Raw genomic sequence first — 20,680 nt, forward strand, 5'->3', positions numbered from 1 at the left:
CTTTCGAACACAGAAATAATTATTTCAGTATTGCAAAGTAGTGTTGATAGTGTCGAATGTAAACAGAACAGTCTCAAACGCCATCTTTGGTTTACGAAACGTCACGAAGTGACGTCAACGGTATAAAAATAGCCCGTCCTGGAGAACTGTTGCTAAACAATGCAATAAGGAATTAATTATTTCCCGTAAATGGTAAGGACTTCAAACCTTAAACTTTTCAGGAAGCTTAATTTATACATCCCCGCAACGATGTGAAAAGCCCTGGAAGTAATTAAACTAATTAAATAGGACTATGTCAGCCTTTAAGTGATCGAAGATTTCCTCTCACTACCAACTTAATGTACTACATCTGTAGTTCAGTAATCACCAGAAGCTTGTTGCGGATAAAACAAATTGGTGTTAACTTCAAACACCGTCATCAAAATAAACAGATGGACAGGACATTAGAGGTTCTAAATAACAAGTCATCCAAGATATGAGTATAGCAAATATATATGCACACACAAGTAAGCATCTGTTTCATTTGCATCTCCTCATCCAAATTTCACAGCCATAACTCACCCTCATGATCTTCAAAGAAGACGAAACACTTGTTCTCCTCTGGCACCATCTCTACTTTCTCCACAGCACCCCCTCCACTGCGCTTGTTCTCAAAGTACAGCTCCACAGTGTCCTCTGTCGTCCTGTCATTGAGATTTTCCACCAACAGACAGTTGGAGATTGGAACCTTGGCCACAGTCAGCTGCCGTTTTTCCAACTCCCTCTTCTGGCAGAACTGTGCTGTCTTGACTAGATCTAAGGGAAAACACATGTATGTTGCCATTTTAATGGGAGAGTGTGTGTGTGTGTGTGTGTGTGTGTGTGTGTGTGTGTGTGTGTGTGTGTGTGTGTGTGTGTGTGTGTGTGTGTGTGTGTGTGTGTGTGTGTGTGTGTGTGTGTGTGTGGCCGAGTGGTAACGCACTTGCGCTCGGAAGCGAGAGGTTGCGAGTTCGACCCTGGGTCAGGGCGTTAGCAATTTTCTCCCCCCTTTCCTAACCTAGGTGGTGGGTTCAAGTGCTAGTCTTTCGGATGAGACGAAAAACCGAGGTCCCTTCGTGAATATTACATTGGGGTGTGCACGTTAAAGATCCCACGATTGACAAAAGGGTCTTTCCTGGCAAAATTGTATAGGCATAGATAAAAATGTCCACCAAAATACCCGTGTGACTTGGAATAATAGGCCGTGAAAAGTAGGATATGCGCCGAAATGGCTGCGATCTGCTGGCCAATGTGAATGCGTGATGTATTGTGTAAAAAAAAATTTCCATCTCACACGGCATAAATAAATCCCTGCGCCTTGAATATGTGCGCGATATAAATTGCATTAAAAAAATATATATATACATAAATATATATATATATATAAATCCCTGCGCTTAGAACTGTACCCACGGAATACGCGCGATATAAGCCTCATATTGATTGATTGATTGATTGTATGTGTGTGTGTGTTACTAGAATAATTTGTATTTCAAATGTATTTCAAGGTATGTCCAGGAGAACAGATAACCAAAAAAGTCTCTACACTAGGGGATTTTTTTGTTGGACTGATAAATACATATCAAGAAGAGCACAGCAGTGAGACTGAACAGACAAAAAATTAAAAAAAAATATTTTTGATTGGGTGCCCTCACAACACATTACAATTTCATGAGTGAGGAAAGCTGTACATGCAGTTAATGCACCGGTGGTTTTTAAATGCAGCATCAAACTACATCAATAATGGTAATCTGCGGAACCCTTGGGACCGACCCGAGCTGTTGGTTCACTTAAGGTGTCCTTTCATGACAGTTTCATCAAGTTAACAGGGAAAGGGACACCAAAAGTTGTCCTTTATTGGCAGGTGCCTCCGCATCGGAGGAGTCTCACATTGCAATAATGGGGTGTATGGGGTGTCTGAGGAGAGGTACAGCAGTCCCTGTAATGTACGGCCCCCGGCGTGAGCGGACACCTGACATGTACGGACACATTTGCTCGGCACGGAGTGTTTTCCTTCTATATTTGCCCCCCCCCCCCCCCCCCCCTTAAACGGACACCTGCAAAACGTGGACGCGAACACTCATTTTTGGTCCCAACAGCAGGTCATACCTCCAATGTACGGACAGACCATCGTCAAATTTTCACCACAACAAAATCGATAACAGAGCAGTCCGGCTCTTGGTACAAAGATCACAGCCGCAATGGCGTGATGACAGTCACTGATAACTTGAGTGCACGTGTACCCATCGGGAGGGGGGGTAGTTTTGGTCAGGAGTGAAGTACATGCGAAGATGCCAACATGAAACTGCACTGTGCTATTTATTCTTGTCTGTTGGACGTAAACAACAGAAACCACAGTCAATAAAGCCAGACAAGAAAAAAAAAAATTACATGATTATGACATGCAGCTCTATCTGCTGCTATTTATTCAAACTGGTTTTCAAGCTTATTCTTGCAAAGCATCTGCACACGCTCCTCTGTGCTGTGTTTGTGTGGCTGCTTTCGTATGTCAGTGCATGGTGAGTGTGTTCACTGCCTTGAGGATTTATTTTATCTCTTCTTTTCAACACTTTTCATACAAATCCTTTTTACAGAACGTTTAAAGAAGTATAAGGAGTTAATTGTTATTGTTTAGTAGCCACAAGAAGTGATTAGCATAGACTCAATTCTGTTGTTTGTGTGTCTCTGTGTGAGTGTATGGGGGAGGGGGTGGTGTGGTCACCCCTCCCGTGACCGGACACCTGCAATGTACGGACAGTTTTGCTATGGCCCAAGGGTGTCCGTTCATGAGAGGGACTGCTGTAGCACCTTTGTGAACCTGGCAGCAGCTCCCCCTTTGGGGATGGACGGGAACACTGGTCCTCACTCAACACTCAACTCTCACTTCTGGCTCCAAGAAAGCTGTTAGGGATGACAGTGGCCACGACCCGGTATACCGCTTCTGCTAGCGGGCTAAGCGAAGTGAGGGGCCGATGTGTTCTACTCATCGGTGGGCAGACTGAGCTCAACAGCCCTGGTAGGCAGTCGATCTAGGGGAGGGATGTTTACGTCCATGACCAAAAGCGGAGGTGCAGGACCCATGCGGTGCCTAACTGCTGCACCACGTATCAAATGCTTCATGAAAGAAGATTGCAATAATTTCACAAACCTGGCTCTTCGGCAAAGGTGACCAGTACGGTTCCCACTTCGTCCCCGTACAAAACTTCGGCAGGTTCCAGACCTGTGATACGTTCCAGGTACATACAGAGGCAGTCACGCGTAGTGCCGTCCGCGATGTTCTTGAACAGCAGCTTGTTGGGGTACGTAGGCCTGGGCTTGGGGGGTTGGAAAAGCGTGACCTCCACTTGGCGACCTGCGATCCTGTGTGTTTTCCCTGCCACTCTCTCCGCCACTGCACATTGTAACAGTGGGAAGTAAATAGATTGCCACAATGTAACAGGGGTGTTTCAACTGTTCTTTTCAACAGTCACAGTAATATCTGTTTAATCAATATGTATAAGCACATGCACCTGAGCACAAGTAAGCAGTTATTTCATTTTTATTTCCTCATCCACACTACGGTATCCAATACTTGATACTCCACTGCATGTTTCCGTCACCTTCTGAAAAGGTTGAGGCAAATAACTTGATAATTAATGTTGTGGTCCTGGTTTTACAGGAAACAGGATACTGAAAGGTATGTGATCCCATAAGTAAAATGAGTGTTATCTGATAATAACCTGTTGTTGTTTTTTTCTTCACATTAGTATTTCAACACTACTTATCTGGTGCAAGAAATGACCAAAAAGTTTCAGATCCATTTTCAAAAGAACTCCTTGGAAAGCAACTGCATTCATGAACAATAACACTCCTCCTCTTGAAGAATTTTGCAAATAGAGACCTGAGGTAAGCCCATGATCGCTTCCTTCATTTTCTAAATACCCTGCAAGCTCACTAACCTGAAGGCTCCTCAAAGGTGACATAAACAAGGCCTTTCTCTTTGTCAATGTTGACTTTTTCCACCTCTCCACCCCCATGTCGAGGGCTTTCAAAGTAAAGGGCGTAGGTGTCCTCGCTCTCTGAAGTCTCCTGACCAATATGAAACACAACAGTTCGCAGTGGAGCTTCTTCTTCTTCCTCTGCAGGCTCCTGGGACTTGTGTCGCATTGGTGCTGCTTTCTTTGGCGTGTACAAGGACACCTCAAGGTCACGGCCTCCAATTTTGTGTGGCATGGTGATAACTTTCTGTGCCACTTAAAAAAAGGATTCAACAAAGAGCAAAAATTAAAGGTCTTTTTGTTTTGCTTTCAAGACTATGATAATATTGTGAAGAAGTTTACATTTTCCAAGTTATCCTTTTAGTTCACAAAAATGATTTTGTATTGCACATTTATAAGTCCTCTTGCACCATATACAAGCTTCATAAAACTGATCTGAAAATAAGATGCTAGTATTTATTTCATTACAGTGGAACCCCCCTTTTAAGACCCCCCCCCCTCCCCATATTAACTTAAGAGTAGCTCTTTTTTAAGACCTGATTTTCTCAGATTTTTAGAGGTCTTAAAAGTGGTCCATGGTTCCACTGTAGGCACTTCTTACCCTTAGTGCCCCGTACTGACTGTATGGAAGTTGTGTACAATATACATATGTATATTGTATATACACTCAGTCATCGCATGCTCAACCTTTTATTACAAGTAATATTCTGGATGTATAATAAACTGAGAAGAAAACTGCAAGTTTCATGGGACCACTGTTCTGAGATTAAAGGCACAGTATGCCTCCCGTAAACCATCACTGAGGTCCCCGAGCCTCTACATACAGTGCAAGCATACTTTCATTTGAACGCTCACCGAACGGGAACATCCTGGCTGCTTTCTGTTGAGAGTGAGACATTTTCAAAGAATTTATTTCCGTGGACTATCCAAACGGACTATCAGGCGCCTCGTTTTGATGCTAGACCTAACTTTTATCTAAATAATAAATTGACAGCTTGTTACACAAACATTCTTAAATCATAAAAGAATTCTTTTTTCATCAAAACAAGATCAGTACAATTTGAAGTTTTGAAAGTTTGAAAAAAGAAAAGTCTGGAAACGTGTCACGCAAAACGTCTTTCTCATAGCAGACGACGGTTCTGCATAGCGCCAGTTCCTGTGAACAGGCAACCGCCACCGCTCTAGTTCGTGTGACAACTGTACACAATAACGTGCTATTGCAGATAAGCTAACAGCAAGTCGCATTGAAATCAGAAACTGACGACTAAATTGTGAAAAAAAGGAAACTAAATCACACGGGTTCACGATGGCTCAGGGGCAAGATAAACCACGCAAAAATAAATTCTTTGAAAATTGTTCGCTCTTTACGGAGGGCACCATGGATGTTCTCAAGCGGTGAGTGTTTAAATGAAAGGGTGTTTGTACTGTGTGTAAAAGCCTGACAGTGTCTGTGATGGTTTATGGGAGGCTGACTGTGCCTTTAATGTAAAGACTAAGATTAAGAAATCATCTCCTGCTGCACTAGTTTGGAGATGTTTAGGATAGCAGGGCCTCACATCCACGTCGGACATCGGACATATGAGGATATATTTTTCAAATGTCCTATACATTTTTCATGCAGGAGGACAAATGTCCTATTGTTTTTGTCACAAAGTGGTCAATGTCCGATTATTCTATCATTTGATCCGGACATCGTCAGTACTTCTCAATTTACAGTAGTTTGAATGCTAATTTATCGATGAATTGCGAAGCAATGTGTGGCAGACGAAATTAGACACTTTGTGCCTCTAGTACCAAAGAGTTTCCAAGGCTCGCAACTCGGAATGCTCGAAGCCAGTTGAGAGTTGCCTCCCTTCGCGCTTTCCCCGAAAATAACAAATATGCCGCCTAAACGAAATCTGATCCCAGAAAAGGGACAGAAGAAATTACACTTCAAGTCCCTTCCCTCATCTGTCAGTAGCACGGAAACTGAGCTTCCTCCAGCCCCAGAGCAGTTAGAGCCCGATCGCCCAGGTGAGAATGTCGATCGCGATGGTCAAACATCGGAGCCGAAGAAAGATACTACCCCTCCCTCACCCCCACGCGTAACTTCGTCTCAAGCTGGGCGACATCATTCCCGTGGGTGTTGCATGACCCAGAGAGGAAACTTATGTTTTGCACCATGTCAGCGCACAGGGAAGTCCAACACTTTTACCGTTGGCTGTTCGAACTTTCGCAAATCGATCATCAAGAAACCAAAGACCATGCTGTTAGTGTGCAAGTGCCATCTCTCCAGAGAGACAAGGAGATAGTTGAAACCCGACAGCTGACAAAACAAGAAAAGGGGGCAGCTGTGGCAGTCAAAGCTGCTCACTTTTTGCCAAAAAAAGTATTTTTGTTCTTTTACCCTCGTGCCAAGAAACTAGTCAAGTTTAATTATATTTACGTTTTGTTACGGGAAAAAAATGTCCTATTGATTTGTTTTTGTTCAGGACAAATGTCCTATCACTTTTACATTGGCCAGGACATTTGTCCTATGCTACCTCTCATGGATGTGAGGCCCTGGGATAGTATGACCAAAATCACACTTTTTGAAATATTTCTTGGAATATTTGATAGTCGCTTGTTTGTTTCATTGCTTGTTTTTGTCTCAGGTGCCAGGAGATTAGTTCCCCATAACTCTTACTTACTCTATTACACATGCATGTCCCATGTAAATAGAGCGGTTACTTCCCTTTGTTTATCAGACATTAACTCATTTTCTCCCAGGTACGGATATATCCGTACCCACTCATATTGCTCTATCTGACCTGGTACGGATATATCCATACACACAGTCACTTCAGTCGCTTCCTGTAATGTCGATTTAATGCCTGCATTCCAGCGTGTTGATACACAATTACTACACAGTTACTACAATTCTGAGTGACCTGCTGCAGCACAGCTGGTCTCGGCTAAAAAAAACTTGGTCAACATAGGTGGGGTAGAAAGTGTTAACTAATATTTATCGTGGTAGTTACGCTTTATCCCATGTAGGCTTTATCCCATGTAGGCTTACCTTCCGGGTCTTCAAAAGTGATGAAAATGGCTTCTTGATCCTCATCCACAACAAGTTCAGCGATATCTCCACCTCCCTTCCTCGGATTCTCAAAGTACAAGCGACACACTTCATCTTTCCTCAGATCTAAGCCTTTGACCATGACAGTTGAAGGAGGGGTGGGATCCTCAATTGGAGCAATTCTGACTTCAAGCTGCAGCCCTCCAACTTTGTGAGGCAGACTTGCAACACGGTCAGCCACTGCAAATACATACCCATGCATTAAATTACATATTACTTCCCCAAATCTCATAAAATAGCATTTTACTTCCGTTATAAGTCTCTTGACGCCAGTCTCTTGACGCTCTCTCCCCCACCCAGTCCCCCATCCCTGACCCCTCCTATTCTGGCCCTGCCTTCTCCTCATTTCAGCCTGTTACCGAAAGCACAGTCAGAAAAACTATCATGCACGCCGGCATCAAAACATGCGAACTTGACCCCCTTCCCGCCTCTATCCTCACTCACTGTCTAGATACTCTCCTCCCGCATTTCACCTCCGTCATCAACGCCTCTCTCTCATCTGGGTCCTTTCCTGCCATTTTCAAATCCGCTATCCTCCGACCTCTTCTCAAGAAACCTTCCTTGGATCCTGAAAATCTGAAGAACTACAGACCAGTGTCTAATCTCTCATTTCTCTCCAAAATAACAGAAAAAATCGTACTCTCCCAGCTTTTGGACCATCTTGAAGCCAACCACCTTCTCTACTGCAATCAATCTGCCTATCGCTCTGGACACTCGACGGAAACCACTCTACTGAAAATAAGCAACGACATACTGACTGCACTCGACAACAACGACGTCTGCCTTCTCTCTCTGCTGGACCTGAGCGCGGCATTTGACACTATTGATCATGCCGTGCTCTTGTCCCGCCTTCAAAACTCTTTTGGCATTTCTCAGTCTGTCCTTTCTTGGTTTCAGTCCTATCTCACCGATCGCTACCAGTCTGTCTCTGTGAACGGCCTATCTTTTTCTGCTTCTCCTCTACAGTACGGTGTGCCCCAGGGCTCCGTCCTGGGGCCTATTTTGTTCGTCCTTTACACCCAACCCATCCCTTCAATTGCTGCTCACCACTTTCTCTCTCACCACAGCTTCTCCGACGACAACCAACTCTATCTCTCTGGACCTATCTCTGACCTCCCTCGCCTCATTGCCTCCACCCAGTCTTGCATCACCGACCTCAAGGCGTGGATGGACCTGAATAAGCTGAAGCTTAATGAGGAGAAAACCGAAATGATTCTTGTCTCTCCTAAAAAACATCTCAATCATCCTTCTCTTCCCTCGTCTGTCGATCTGAATGGTTCTTCTATTGCTCTTTCTCCTGCTGTCCGCAACCTAGGTGTCACTCTTGACCAGTCCCTGTCCTTCCATCAGCATGTTGCCAATGTCTGTCGCACTTGCTTCTTTGAAATCCGCCGTATCTCCTCCATCCGTCATCTCCTCACTGAGGATGCCACTAAAACTCTGCTCTGCGCCTTTGTCCTATCCCGACTCGATTATTGCAATTCCATTCTATCTGGCTCTCCCAACTACATCATCGAAAAGCTTCAGCGTGTTCAGAATCATGCCGCCCACCTCATCTTTCGTTCTTCCAAGCATGACCACATCACCCCTCTTCTTCAAACCCTACACTGGCTGCCTGTTTAACAGAGGATTCAGTTCAAGATCTCCACACTCTGCTTCAGAAACTTTGATCTATCGTCCCCTAGCTATCTTTCTGACCTTCTTGATGTCTACTCCCCCTCTCGCTCCCTAAGATCCTCCGCAGACACCCGCCTTTTTAGGATACCATCAGCACGCACCAAAACATATGGCCAGCGCACCTTCTCTTACCAGGCCCCATCCATCTGGAACCAACTCCCGCATTCACTCAGGCACTCCACATCGATGCAATCATTCAAAACCTCACTCAAAACACACCTCTTCCCTCACTAGTCCGTTAATGACCACCCATCCCCCTCTCCTGCTGGTCCTTGATCTGTCTCTTTCTTTCTCCTTCTTCTTCCCTTTCCAGCTCTATTCTTCTTCTCTCAACTAACTTTATGTATCCAATAATTTATTTATTTATTTACGACTGTTTTTCCGTCTAGAATGCATGTGCCCGTAGTTGGTATGAGTGAGTGCGTCGCGCTCTCGCTGTGCGCCTGTCTGCGAGTGTATGAGTCCGAGTGTCTTGGTCCTTGTCGATTTGTGTTTCGTATAATGTTCACTATGTATTTTATATTTTGTAAGCGCCTAGGGCTATATTTAGATTAGGCGCACAAATGTTCATAATAATAATAATAATAATAAGTGCTTAAACGTTGAACACGCTTCCCTGATTACACAAGGGAAGCCACTCCCCTAAAGAAAATCACGTAAACACAGTCACTAGACCACGTGATACCCCAGGGTAGGCTCCCCTTAACGCCACGTGACACGCGGCCGCCATCTTCTTCTCACTTCTCTTCCAACGCCTGAGCTGCTCAGACGTGTTGGTTCACGCTCCGGCCTTTTTTGGCCGTTTCAGCTTTTTTGGAGCTGAGTTTTTCCCTGGTTTTCTCTACGTTCGGGTGAGACCCTTCTATTTCGTATTGTGGCTAGCGTTTTCTGTTGTAGAAATTGTTTGATACAACTTTTTCAGTCAACATGTCTGACAAAGAACCTAAAAAACGTGCTTCTGCGTCAGCGAGTTCAGATTCTTCTTCTAAGCGGTCAGCTAAGAAAACTAAAGCCAATCCTACGGTTCATGTTACGGACCCTATCAATGATACTTCATTTAGTGATGTGATTGATCCTCCTTCTGAGTCTCTGGTTGATTCTGCCTCTCCTGTACTTAGCAATAAACCGGCAGACAAAGCTCCGTTAGACAAGGAGCAAATGATGGACATTTTTCAGGCTTCTGTTTTTCGCCATGCCACACACAGGAAGTTAGTGTTGAAACACTCCAATCGCGGGTTGATTCAAACTTTTGCCCTGCCTCGGGCACCACTTCCGGTGACTCCGGCTGTTGACTTCCTGCGTTTTGAGCATTTCAAGAAGGATAGGCAGGTTTCACAGTATTGTGTTCAGCAATTTACTATTTACACACTCAAATTCTACAAAATAAATGTTGGCACACAATTCAAAGGACATGTTTTTCCAACAAAGTGAGTTTGTTACAACTAAAAACAGTAAAATTTTTTATAGTCCTGGTCCTTATTTATATCTAAAAACCAGGCGCAAAGCGGCATACCCTGAAAACGCTAAAAAGCAATACGGTCATCCTATGCATGCATATAGCTCATATAGCCAAAACCGTTGAAGATAGAAAGACATTTATTGAACAAAAAATATGCAACACATCATTCTTAACAAGTTTTGTTCTTGTATGTATATCAAAATATTGATCTTCAAATGAATGGTTTGAAAAAATACGACTTCCGGCAGACCTAGACCGTTTTGAAGGAAAAAACCGTGTTTTTTTTCAAACCATTCCATGGCCATCAATATTTTCATATACATGTAAGAACAAAACGTGTTAAGACTGGTGTTGTGCATCTAGTTTGTTCAATAAATGTCTTTCTATCTTCAATGGTTTTGGCTAGATGAGGTAACAAGAGAAGGATATGGGCATTGGAATTACGTCAACATTTCGAGCATTGTCACAGATGAAAAATTATCTGCAGGGTGCTCCTGATTAACAAACCGAGCAAAACTGAAAATTATTGAAGAGAAGACATGTCTGAACAGTTTATAAAGAGACAAGTTTGCAATCATTTGTAAACACCATTATTGTATGGAGGAGTAACTGTTCCCCTACCCCCTAAGAAGGTATTTCTGTCCGTCAACCACGTGAGCGATCGCCACAAATCGAGGCATCACTCGCATTTCAGTTTGGACACACCGGCTGATTGCAAATGCACAGTACGTGTTTCGACACTGAAACGTGACGATTGAGCGTCAAAATAGTTTCTTAAAACAGTCGAAAATGGAGTTAAATGTGACTTCAACACTCAGTGGCGATCGCTAGAGTGGCGATTGTTACTAGACGGACACTAGAAAACCTCAGAAAATGTAATTACTTTGCGATTTTTTTAACTGAAAAACTGTTGCGGTCTTTTTCTGTCGAGCGCGAGCGTCAACGTAAAACAACGTGAGGTCACTTCCTCCCCAAACGGTTAGTTTTTGAATGAAAAGAAAAAAGTGGCGATCGTTACATTGTTTAGACGGACTGGATCGCAACTTTGAAACTCGGGTCACCGTGCGTCGATCAAGGGCAAATTGACCTCGGCAACATTATAACTCACTTCAAGGGTGCACAAACTTGTATTTACAGTATACAAAATTAGGTAAACTTGTGTTTTTGTCCTGTGAAATCACAATTAGTTTCGATGCTCTTGATATCGCTATGCGGACGGACAGATCCGAATCCCCATACATTTTTTTTGCGGAGCTAGTATAAGTTAGAATTTGTGTTATGGATATCGATTGTTGTTGAAAAACAATCATTTCAATGTGTTCTGGCACTCTCAACCACCACAGCATTGATACTTGTGCATGTATGTTTTGGAATTTAGTTCTTTGTTTAGTGATGCTGTGGCAAAAGTAAATTCATCCGTCCGTATTTTGACGATCGCCACCATTCACACGCGCATAAATAAACACATTATCAAAAATTTCAACTTTTATTTTCAAAAAAGTATTTAAACAACAACTAGTTTGCATGTTAATACAACAAATACAGCAGATTCTCACAGATATGGATTTAAAAGACTAAGCAAATCTGAGACTATCAAAATGGCCTAATACCATGAAACCTGCCGATAAGGCTTTTCCTTACACTGAATCTTCTCTTCTGGGGTTAGAGGAAACAGGCAGATCTGCACTGGAACTTGCATCCCTCTCGGATACGCTGCTGCGTTCTTTGACGCGGGCGCTTACTTCTTCCCTGGAACCGTTTGAGTTCAGGCAAGATGCAAGCGAACAGGATGTGGCTGCTCTTTTGTCTGCGTTGGCTAAAGTTTCGGCACAACAAATGGCGTCATCAGCACGGCTCTACGCTCATGCAGTTTTTACTCGAAGGGATAACTTCCTCTCCGAGTCCAGACTGCAGGATCGTCGAACTGTTGACTCTTTGCGCACATCTCCCTTCACTGAGGATGCGCTCTTTGGTCCTTTGGCTCTTGATGCTCTTCACAAAGAGACCCAGGAAGCAAAGGATTTGGAGTTTGCCAAATGCACTCAACGCTCCGCTAGTCAGCATACCAAGCAATCCAGCTCTGCTACCTACATGGCCCCTGCGGTTAAAGGTAGCTTTAAGCAAAACTCTGGTTCTTCTCAAGGCCGTGGAAGGGGATCTTCTTCTTACAATAAGAAGCCTTCCTTTGGCAAGTCTCGGGGGTCTGGGCGAAAGCCCAACCCCCAATGAATCCCCCCCGATCTGACTATCCCTGCAGCCTCCATTCCCGTGATGGTGGGCGGCCCGTCTCGGGCTCTCGATTGTTGGATACAGAACGTACCCAACCATTGGATCGTAGGGATAATCAGATCGGGGTTCCGGCTTCTCTGGAAAGAGGACAAGGCTCCCCTTACCAGAGTTCTCCCTCACTTTTCTTTTCCGGCCAACAAAGGATCAGTCATGGTCATAGATGCCGAGATTCTGGCCCTTTTACGGAAGCAAGCAGTGGAGGAAGTACTAAATCATTCCTCCCCCGGCTTTTACAACCGGATTTTCGTGGTGCCCAAGGCTTCAGGGGGGTGGCGCCCAGTCCTGGACCTTTCCTCCCTGAACGCCTATCTGAGAGACATACGCTTTACCATGGAAAACCCAGCCACAGTCAGGGACGCCTTGCGCCCGGGCGACTGGGTTACCTCGATCGACCTCTCAGACGCGTATTTTCATCTACTCATCCATCACTTGGACAGGAAGTGGTTGAGGTTTCGATGGGGGAGCAAAGCATACCAGTTTCGGGCCCTGCCCTTCGGCCTCTCTTTGGCCCCGTGGATCTTCACTATTGTCGTGCGTCAGATTTGTGCATTAATCCGGCAGAAGGGTGTGCGTCTTCGGGCCTATCTAGACGATTGGCTGATACTGCATCAGGTTCAAGATCTTTGCCTTTCCCACACTCATCTCGTCCTGCGTCTAGCAATGGACATGGGATTTGCAGTCAATCAGACCAAGTCGGACCTCACTCCGGCTCAGGTGTTTTCTTACCTGGGCATGAGCTTTGACACGGTAGCTTGGACCGTTCGGCCCTCTCTCAGGAGAGTGGACAAACTTCAAGACTTAATCAGAGGCCTGAACAAACAACACAGAGCTCCTGTGAGGGTGCTGGCGTCTGTGTTAGGGCAGATGGAATCAATGTCCAAGCTTGTGCCGCTGGGTCGAGTTTACAAACGCCCTTTTCAGTCAGCACCTGCAGCGGCTTGGAATCCGGCCTCTCAAGGCTGGGAGGTGTCTGTCCCCCTTCGGGACTGGTTTCGTCGCACGACCAATCAATGGTTGCAGACGGAATGGATTTTGCAGGGCGTTCCGATTGTTCTTCCGCCCTACAGTGCAGAGCTCTGCACAGATGCCTCCCTGGTGGGATGGGGTGCTCATTTGGGACAGCACACGGCCTCAGGCCTCTGGGATGCTGTCCAAATGAAATCCCACATCAACAGTCTCGAACTCGAAGCTGTTGCTCAGGGCCTTCTGGCCTTTCTGTCTCATCTGCAAGACAAGCATGTGCGCGTCCTCACGGACAACACCACTGTTGCGGCTTATATCAACAACCAGGGCGGGGTACGCTCTCCCTCCCTGTCGCTTCGGGCTTGTCAGATTCTGACCTGGTGCCAGCAACATCGGATAGATCTGTCTGCGAAACATCTTCCGGGACGTTTGAACGTCATGGCAGATGCTCTCAGCCGTTCTTCCCGTGTGGTTCACACAGAGTGGACTATCACGCATCATGCACTTCAGCGGCTTTGGGTCCACTTCGACAAACCACAGATCGATCTGTTCGCGACACGTTTTTCGAAGAGACTGCCTCTCTTCGTTTCCCCGTGTCCGGATCCAGAGGCAATGGCAGTGAATGCCATGGAACTGGATTGGTCGGGCCTGGTTGCCTACGCGTTTCCCCCACCATCATTTCTCGGAAAAGTGTTACGGAAAGTGGAATTGGAACGTCCCTCCCTGGTGTTAGTAGCTCCGTTGTGGACCAGCCAACACTGGTATCCGGACCTACTACGTCTTTCTCAAGGCTCTCCTGTTCCTCTCAATCTCGTAAAGGGAGAACTTCTGCAACCAAGAACAGGCATTCCTCACGAAAATCCGCAGTCTCTGCGTCTTCACGGGTGGAGGTTGTAAGGAATTCTCTTCAGCACGCAGGTGCTTCTGACATGACTGTCTCGTTGATTCAGAAAGATCACAGAGCTTCCACAAATTCTGTTTATTCCTCTCACTGGAAGGCTTGGAATACTTGGTGTCAAGTGAACAACGTCAACCCAGTAGCGCCTAGGTCGATGCAGGTCGCTAATCATTTGGCTTGGTTGTCTTCACAGGGGTGTTCGGCCTCTTCCCTTAAAGTCAGAAGATCAGCTATATCTTCAACACTAAGACAATTAGGGCATGTTATCAATCTTGGCGGTCCAATAGCTTCAGTGCTGAAAGGCGCCTCGATTGCAGATTTTAAAACTAAACAACCAGTACCGGCTTGGGATCTCTTTCTTGTTCTTGAATTTTTGAGATCTTCAGAATTTGAGCCTTTGCATGCTGCAAGCTTACCAAATCTAACCCGCAAGACACTGATGTTACTGTTGTTAGCCACGGCCAGATGCGGTAGCGAGGTACATTCTTTATCTGGCCTGCAGAAGGACATTTCGTTTCAATCAGACGGTTCCGTCTCTCTTAACTTTCGACCAGATTTTCTGGCAAAAAATCAGAGGCCAGATCAGCAATCACCAGTGATCACAGTTCGTCCACTGTCTAATATCTTAGCCCCAAACGAGCCAGACCTTATGAACTGTCCGGTTCGTGCGCTAACTTCTTACTTATCTCGTACAAGCCCTATTCGGGCTAGTAGTCAGAAGCTGTTATTCATCTCCACGAACACAGCTAGACACAAAGACATTGCCAAAGTCACTTTAGCAAAATGGGCTTCCACACTCATTAGACAAGCCTATGTGTGGTGGCAGCAGAATGCGGGAGGGCGTCCTTCTCAGTTCGTCCTACCTCTCTCCTCGGCGAGGACTCATGAAACCCGCGCTTGGGCCTCATCTCTCGCTGTACTCAAGTCCAGGCGTCTCTCTGAGGTCTTGAGCGCCGCTTACTGGAGATCAGAAGACGTCTTCCTGAACTACTATTTGAGGGACGTCGCTGGCACTCGTCCTGATGGAAGCAACGTCCTACCTGCGGTCGTGGTTGCCGGGCAGGCTCTACCCAGAAATTAGGGCGAGTTATCTGTCTGCTTCTTTTTATGAATTGTAATCCCACCTCCTTAAGTAGCAATCTGCTATTTTATGAGATTTGGGGAAGTAATATGTAATTTAATGAAAAATTTTAATGTAAATTTTCATTTGATTAATATACTTACCCAAATCTCATATCAAATGCCCTCCCACCTACCCCGCTTTCAGACTTGCTCAGGCTGGTCAAGAAGTGAGAAGAAGATGGCGGCCGCGTGTCACGTGGCGTTAAGGGGAGCCTACCCTGGGGTATCACGTGGTCTAGTGACTGTGTTTACGTGATTTTCTTTAGGGGAGTGGCTTCCCTTGTGTAATCAGGGAAGCGTGTTCAACGTTTAAGCACTTAACGGAAGTAAAATGCTATTTTATGAGATTTGAGTAAGTATATTAATCAAATGAAAATTTACATTAAAATTTTTGATTATCACTAACAGCAAATAGTCGTTGTATGACCTAATAAATACCCCAAAAAGTCCAACTTGCAAACAAATAATTAAACTAACCAAACAAACAAACAAACAAACAAGAAGATGTTTCTTTCCCTTACCTTCGGGAGATTCAAATGTGATGTACATCACACTCTTATCCTCACTGAAGCGCAGATCAGCAATGTCATCCCCACCTTTCTTTGGACTTGAGAAGTACATCTCATAGAGGTCAGCCTCCTTAGCAGGGTCGAATCCTCGCACTTCCACGGTGCACGATGGCTCCATCTCCTCTGGTTCAACCTCAACTGGAGGAGTGTACAGCATTACCTCCAGTACATTGACACCAACCTTGTGTCCCTTCGATGCCACACTTTTCGCAACTGGAAGAATACAAAGTAAATCAAATATAAGAAAAATGTGTGTGTGTGTGTGTACTGTCATGCATGCATGCATGCATGCATGTGTGTGTGTGTGTGTGTGTGTGTGTGTGTGTGTGTGTGTGTGTGTGTGTGTGTGTGTGTGTGTGTGTGTGTGTGTGTGTAACATATTTTACAGCATTTCCAACCTGACTTTCTGTAACAATTTCATGCTTTCCATCTGTCCGTTGAAAAAAACTAAAAATTTTCAATCCATTACACTAACCAACAAGCATACAAAAAATCAGCAATTTAAGTGTACCGTACTTTCCGGGTCATAAGGCGCGACTTTTTTCCTCGAGTTCGACCCCTGCGTCTTGAAATACGAAAAAAAATCAAAGAGACCGCCTGAGTACCAGTCAAACAACTTGTGATAATGCATGTTTCAGCTACTAGGTACTGCCCTGGCCAAGTTTCCTCGAGCTCTCAAGCCACCCAGCTATCACAATAGACCTGCCTTTGATCTGGCCGCACACACAGATATTTCCACTCTGTTAAACTCGGTCACTGACCGGTCACTGACCCCGGTGCAGGAAGTGTTTCCTCTCTCAGATATGACAGGGGAACCACCTCTCATGGCAAAAACTGGGTCATTGACCCCTGGGAAGAAGGTCGTGTCTATAAACAAGGCCACCCAGCTATCACAATTGACCTGCCTTTGATCTGGCCGCACACACAGAGCACACACATTTCCAGTCTGTTAAACTCGGTCACTGACCCCGGTGCAGGAAGCGTTTCCTCTCTCAGATATGACAGGGGAACCACCTCTCACATATTTCCACTCTGTATTCTTCCTTTGATGTGCAGCTTATTTTCATTCTTCCACGGTTTGTTAGGTATACTTTTTCAATTTTGGTGCGCCCTATCGGCCCCCTGCGTCCAATGGGTGACTGGATTACAATTTTTTTTAAAAAGAAGGGGGTGCGTCTTGTATAACGAAGCGCCTTGTCACCCGGAAAGTACGGTACACAAAAATCTTTGATACTAGCAGTGTGTCAAATAGTCAAGTTAAGTGCCTTAAATGGCATACAAAAAGTGACGCAGGAATGAATGCTTTAGTTGGGGTGCAAAAGTTAATAATAATAAGAACATTTATATAGCGCTAAATCAAAAACTTTCGTTAAAAAGGCTTGCTCTAAGCGCTTGACATCTAAACTAAAACGTCATTCACACTCTTTACAATGATGTACAAGAACTTCATGTCACACTCTTTCATTCAGTATAGCACCATTCACACAGTTGTTATTCTGTACAAGACAATAAGTTGTCACAATAACTTTTTTGCACAGTTTATTATAACTCCCATGCTCTTCAGAGATGACACAAGACTTAACACTGGAAATATAAGCATACCTTCAGGTTCTTGAAAGGTGATGTACAGGATTTTTTCCTTCTCATCCCAATCACTGTTCTCAATGTCACCACCTCCTTTCTTGGGATTATCAAAATACAAGATGCACATCTCTCTATCCTCCTCTGTGTTAAGGCCTCTGATCTCCACAGTTTTTACCTCTGTCTCAGCTTCTTGCTGCTCAGCTGACACCCGTTTTACTGTGATTTTCTTGTTCTTCAATAGTAGTGGCACCTTTTTCATGATCCGCTCAATTGCTGTTGAAAACACAATGTTAAACTGAATATCAATCAAATCTGTCTTAAAGTTTGAACTTTTAATGATTGATTGTTAATAAAACTTCACAAAAAAGTTGAAATATATAGATACATAACTGTTCACAAAGTGATGCACGATACAACCTTAACAATCCTTGACAGTGAAACTAAGAGTGGGTTTTTTAATATGTATATATCTTATTTTTTTACTAAAATTCCTGACTTTTGGTTAAACAAATCAAGCAATGAAACCTGGAAACTAAATATGAACAGATCTCATATGAGTCAAAATTTGTCCTCTGCACATGACTATCGGTACTCCAGCAGCAAACAATCGTATGAATGATCGATGATGTTCAATCTTACAGTCTGAGTCAAAGAAGTAAATAGCTGCAGATCTGGTCGACTGGTTGTGGTCGACATCCATCACTGGTCCTCCTCCACTCTCCCTGCGGTCCTGGAAAAAAGCCACTAGTTCCTCTTTTGTAATGGCGTCAGGCAAATCTGTCACTTGCAGGTGGAAGTGATGGTGGTGCTGTGGACTCTCTTGGGGACCGGTATCCCCCAGAACCACAAAATCTGCAAAACACAGGGGTAGAAATCAGCCATGAAGACAAAACAAAGAGGAAATACTCTAAAAGAGGAAATACTCTTGTTGGATCTAGGGGTATGCTCCACCTGAAAATGTCACATCAAGATAAAAGTCTGTAGCATATTGTGGGACTTTGCATCTGTGTAATTCCATATAGTTACTTATCTGTTGAAAAGTCCCACATGCAAACAGCTATGTAAAGTCTGTGCACACACGGTACTAGCTTCGCTTGGACTCATAACTGTAGCTCCTTTGGAGATTTTTTTTCTCTGTAGAAAGCTCACATTGACAAGGACAACAAACAGCACAAACTTTAAAAGAGTTAACATTTCGCCTTCTCGTAATTTGTGTCCCTATGTGTACCTAGCACAAGATGCAGGTTAGAAATGTGTGCTGCTGTGGACACAAACAAGAAAAGGTTTGAAGCAAAATAATATTAATAGTGACCTTTCTTAGCTTCCATCATTCAAACTTCCAGTTCCAAATTCAAATTCATCTCTGCTCACAATGCTATACTTGCAAATAACGCAAAGCACATGAGGACCTAGAATCATACCTGACTGGTAATCGTCCCTCTCCGGAGACCCGATGGCGTCACCATAGTATTCTTCTGGCTGATTTTCAAAAGAATCGCAATGTGGAAAGGGCTCTTGCTTCAGGTTGAGGTCTCCCATGGCTTGGGGAAGACTCTCTGCCCGTGCCCCTCCTTCAGGGTTGGCTGGCGGCCTTTGGTGAAAGTGCTGACCCTGCTGCCGTTGATTGTAAGAGTTGAACTGTTGTCCACGCCCACGCCCCATCAGGTGCTGGGGGAAGGGAGAGTTGTTTGGATACTCCATGCCCTGCCCTGCAGTGGGGTAATTTGCACCTTGGCCCTGGAAGTTGGGGTCAGACCCATGGGAGTAATGATGACCGGTTGGGCCCTGCTGGTACGAACGGTCATGAGGGCTCTGTGGGTAGCCGTGTTCACGGTGTTGAGGATAACCCTGAGGCTGTGAAGGGTAGTGGGGAAACTGCTCCTGTTCCATGGACTGCGGGTACTGCCATTCATTACCCGGCCCCATATACTGCCCACGGAAAGGGGGATCTTGTTGTTGGGGGTAGCCCTGGGAACTGCCAGTGCTCGGCTGATGGCTGTCCGTCCTGTTGCTTTTTGGATCTTCATTGCCTGCACCTCCAGACCCAAACAAGGCCTCCGAGTTTACTGAGTCCATCTTGTCCTCTCCCTAAAAAACACATGAAGACAACATTTTTGTAATTTTGATTAAAAATAACCATCTAAAAAGTGTTCTTAATTTGACAGAGGCTCATTTACAGTTGTATGCGCTATTTTCTAAAAGAGAGCAGCACTCCTATCCTGCCCCTTCTTAAAACTAAAAAAAAGAAAAATCAAAGATCAGTGTTCAGAAAAAAATCAGTTGAAATGAAGAATGTACATGCTTACACTGATTATGTAACTGTGAGTGTGACCTTGAAGAAACGAAAGGGGAGTGGTGTTAAGTGTGAAAAATGTGGTTAATCTGAAATCCGTAAATTACCTTGTTTATCACAATCCAGTCAAGTTCACTTGCGGTGAAACTCATGTGTGGGAAGTCTAACTTTACAAGATACGACTCATCATTGAGCGGTACAGTGAAGGTTCTGTGATGATGCAAGCAATTGATCTGGTCTGAAACAAAGAGGGAGAAAAATACACCATGAAATACTAAGTCATTATAATAACAAACCACCATAACAAATTCATACTGCTTTCTTTTTCCTTTAAGGCTACCCATATGTCTGTCTGTTTGTCTGTTTATCTCTCTCCTTCTTTAATGTTTTCATGTTTTTGAATCAATGCTTATATCCGCTTCGACACTTGCATGTGTAAAATCGTGCTGCATACTTACCAATTTATTATTCACCAAATCATATTTTAGACTACAAATTCTGAGAGATGTGCCCGGTTGTGGATGACCCAAACTTTTAAAATATTAAGATTCAATATAAAAAGTGTGGGTAAATATAAGAACACATGTTGTCTAAATAGTGATAAACGTTTTATGCCTTTTTGCAGAGAATTCAAATCTAGCAATCGTCAAAGAGTGCTATACTTTGGGCTTTTCCACAAGTGTGCTAGACTTTTTGCCTGTTCTTCATAATAGTACACTCTCTCTCATTTTTAC

At 44.3% G+C, this 20,680-nt stretch overlaps 1 protein-coding gene across 3 annotated transcripts in view; it reads right to left on the reverse strand.

Annotated features, from left to right (window-relative positions):
• Positions 1 to 20,680, reverse strand: part of LOC138982464 (protein mono-ADP-ribosyltransferase PARP14-like) — a 53,108-nt gene that overhangs the window by 27,407 nt on the left and 5,021 nt on the right. For all 3 annotated transcript variants that reach the window (XM_070355758.1, XM_070355757.1, XM_070355759.1), the window contains exons 2-10: positions 20,054 to 20,184; positions 19,075 to 19,741; positions 18,293 to 18,505; positions 17,672 to 17,926; positions 16,022 to 16,282; positions 7,033 to 7,272; positions 3,957 to 4,250; positions 3,167 to 3,409; positions 562 to 795 (exon numbers count right to left, since the gene is read on the reverse strand). In XM_070355758.1, the coding sequence (XP_070211859.1) occupies positions 562 to 795; positions 3,167 to 3,409; positions 3,957 to 4,250; positions 7,033 to 7,272; positions 16,022 to 16,282; positions 17,672 to 17,926; positions 18,293 to 18,505; positions 19,075 to 19,741; positions 20,054 to 20,184 (2,538 nt within the window). The remainder of the gene's footprint in view (positions 1 to 561; positions 796 to 3,166; positions 3,410 to 3,956; positions 4,251 to 7,032; positions 7,273 to 16,021; positions 16,283 to 17,671; positions 17,927 to 18,292; positions 18,506 to 19,074; positions 19,742 to 20,053; positions 20,185 to 20,680) is intronic.

The sequence above is a fragment of the Littorina saxatilis genome, linkage group LG12 (genome assembly GCF_037325665.1).
Source record: "Littorina saxatilis isolate snail1 linkage group LG12, US_GU_Lsax_2.0, whole genome shotgun sequence".
In the NCBI taxonomy this organism is placed as follows: domain Eukaryota; kingdom Metazoa; phylum Mollusca; class Gastropoda; order Littorinimorpha; family Littorinidae; genus Littorina; species Littorina saxatilis.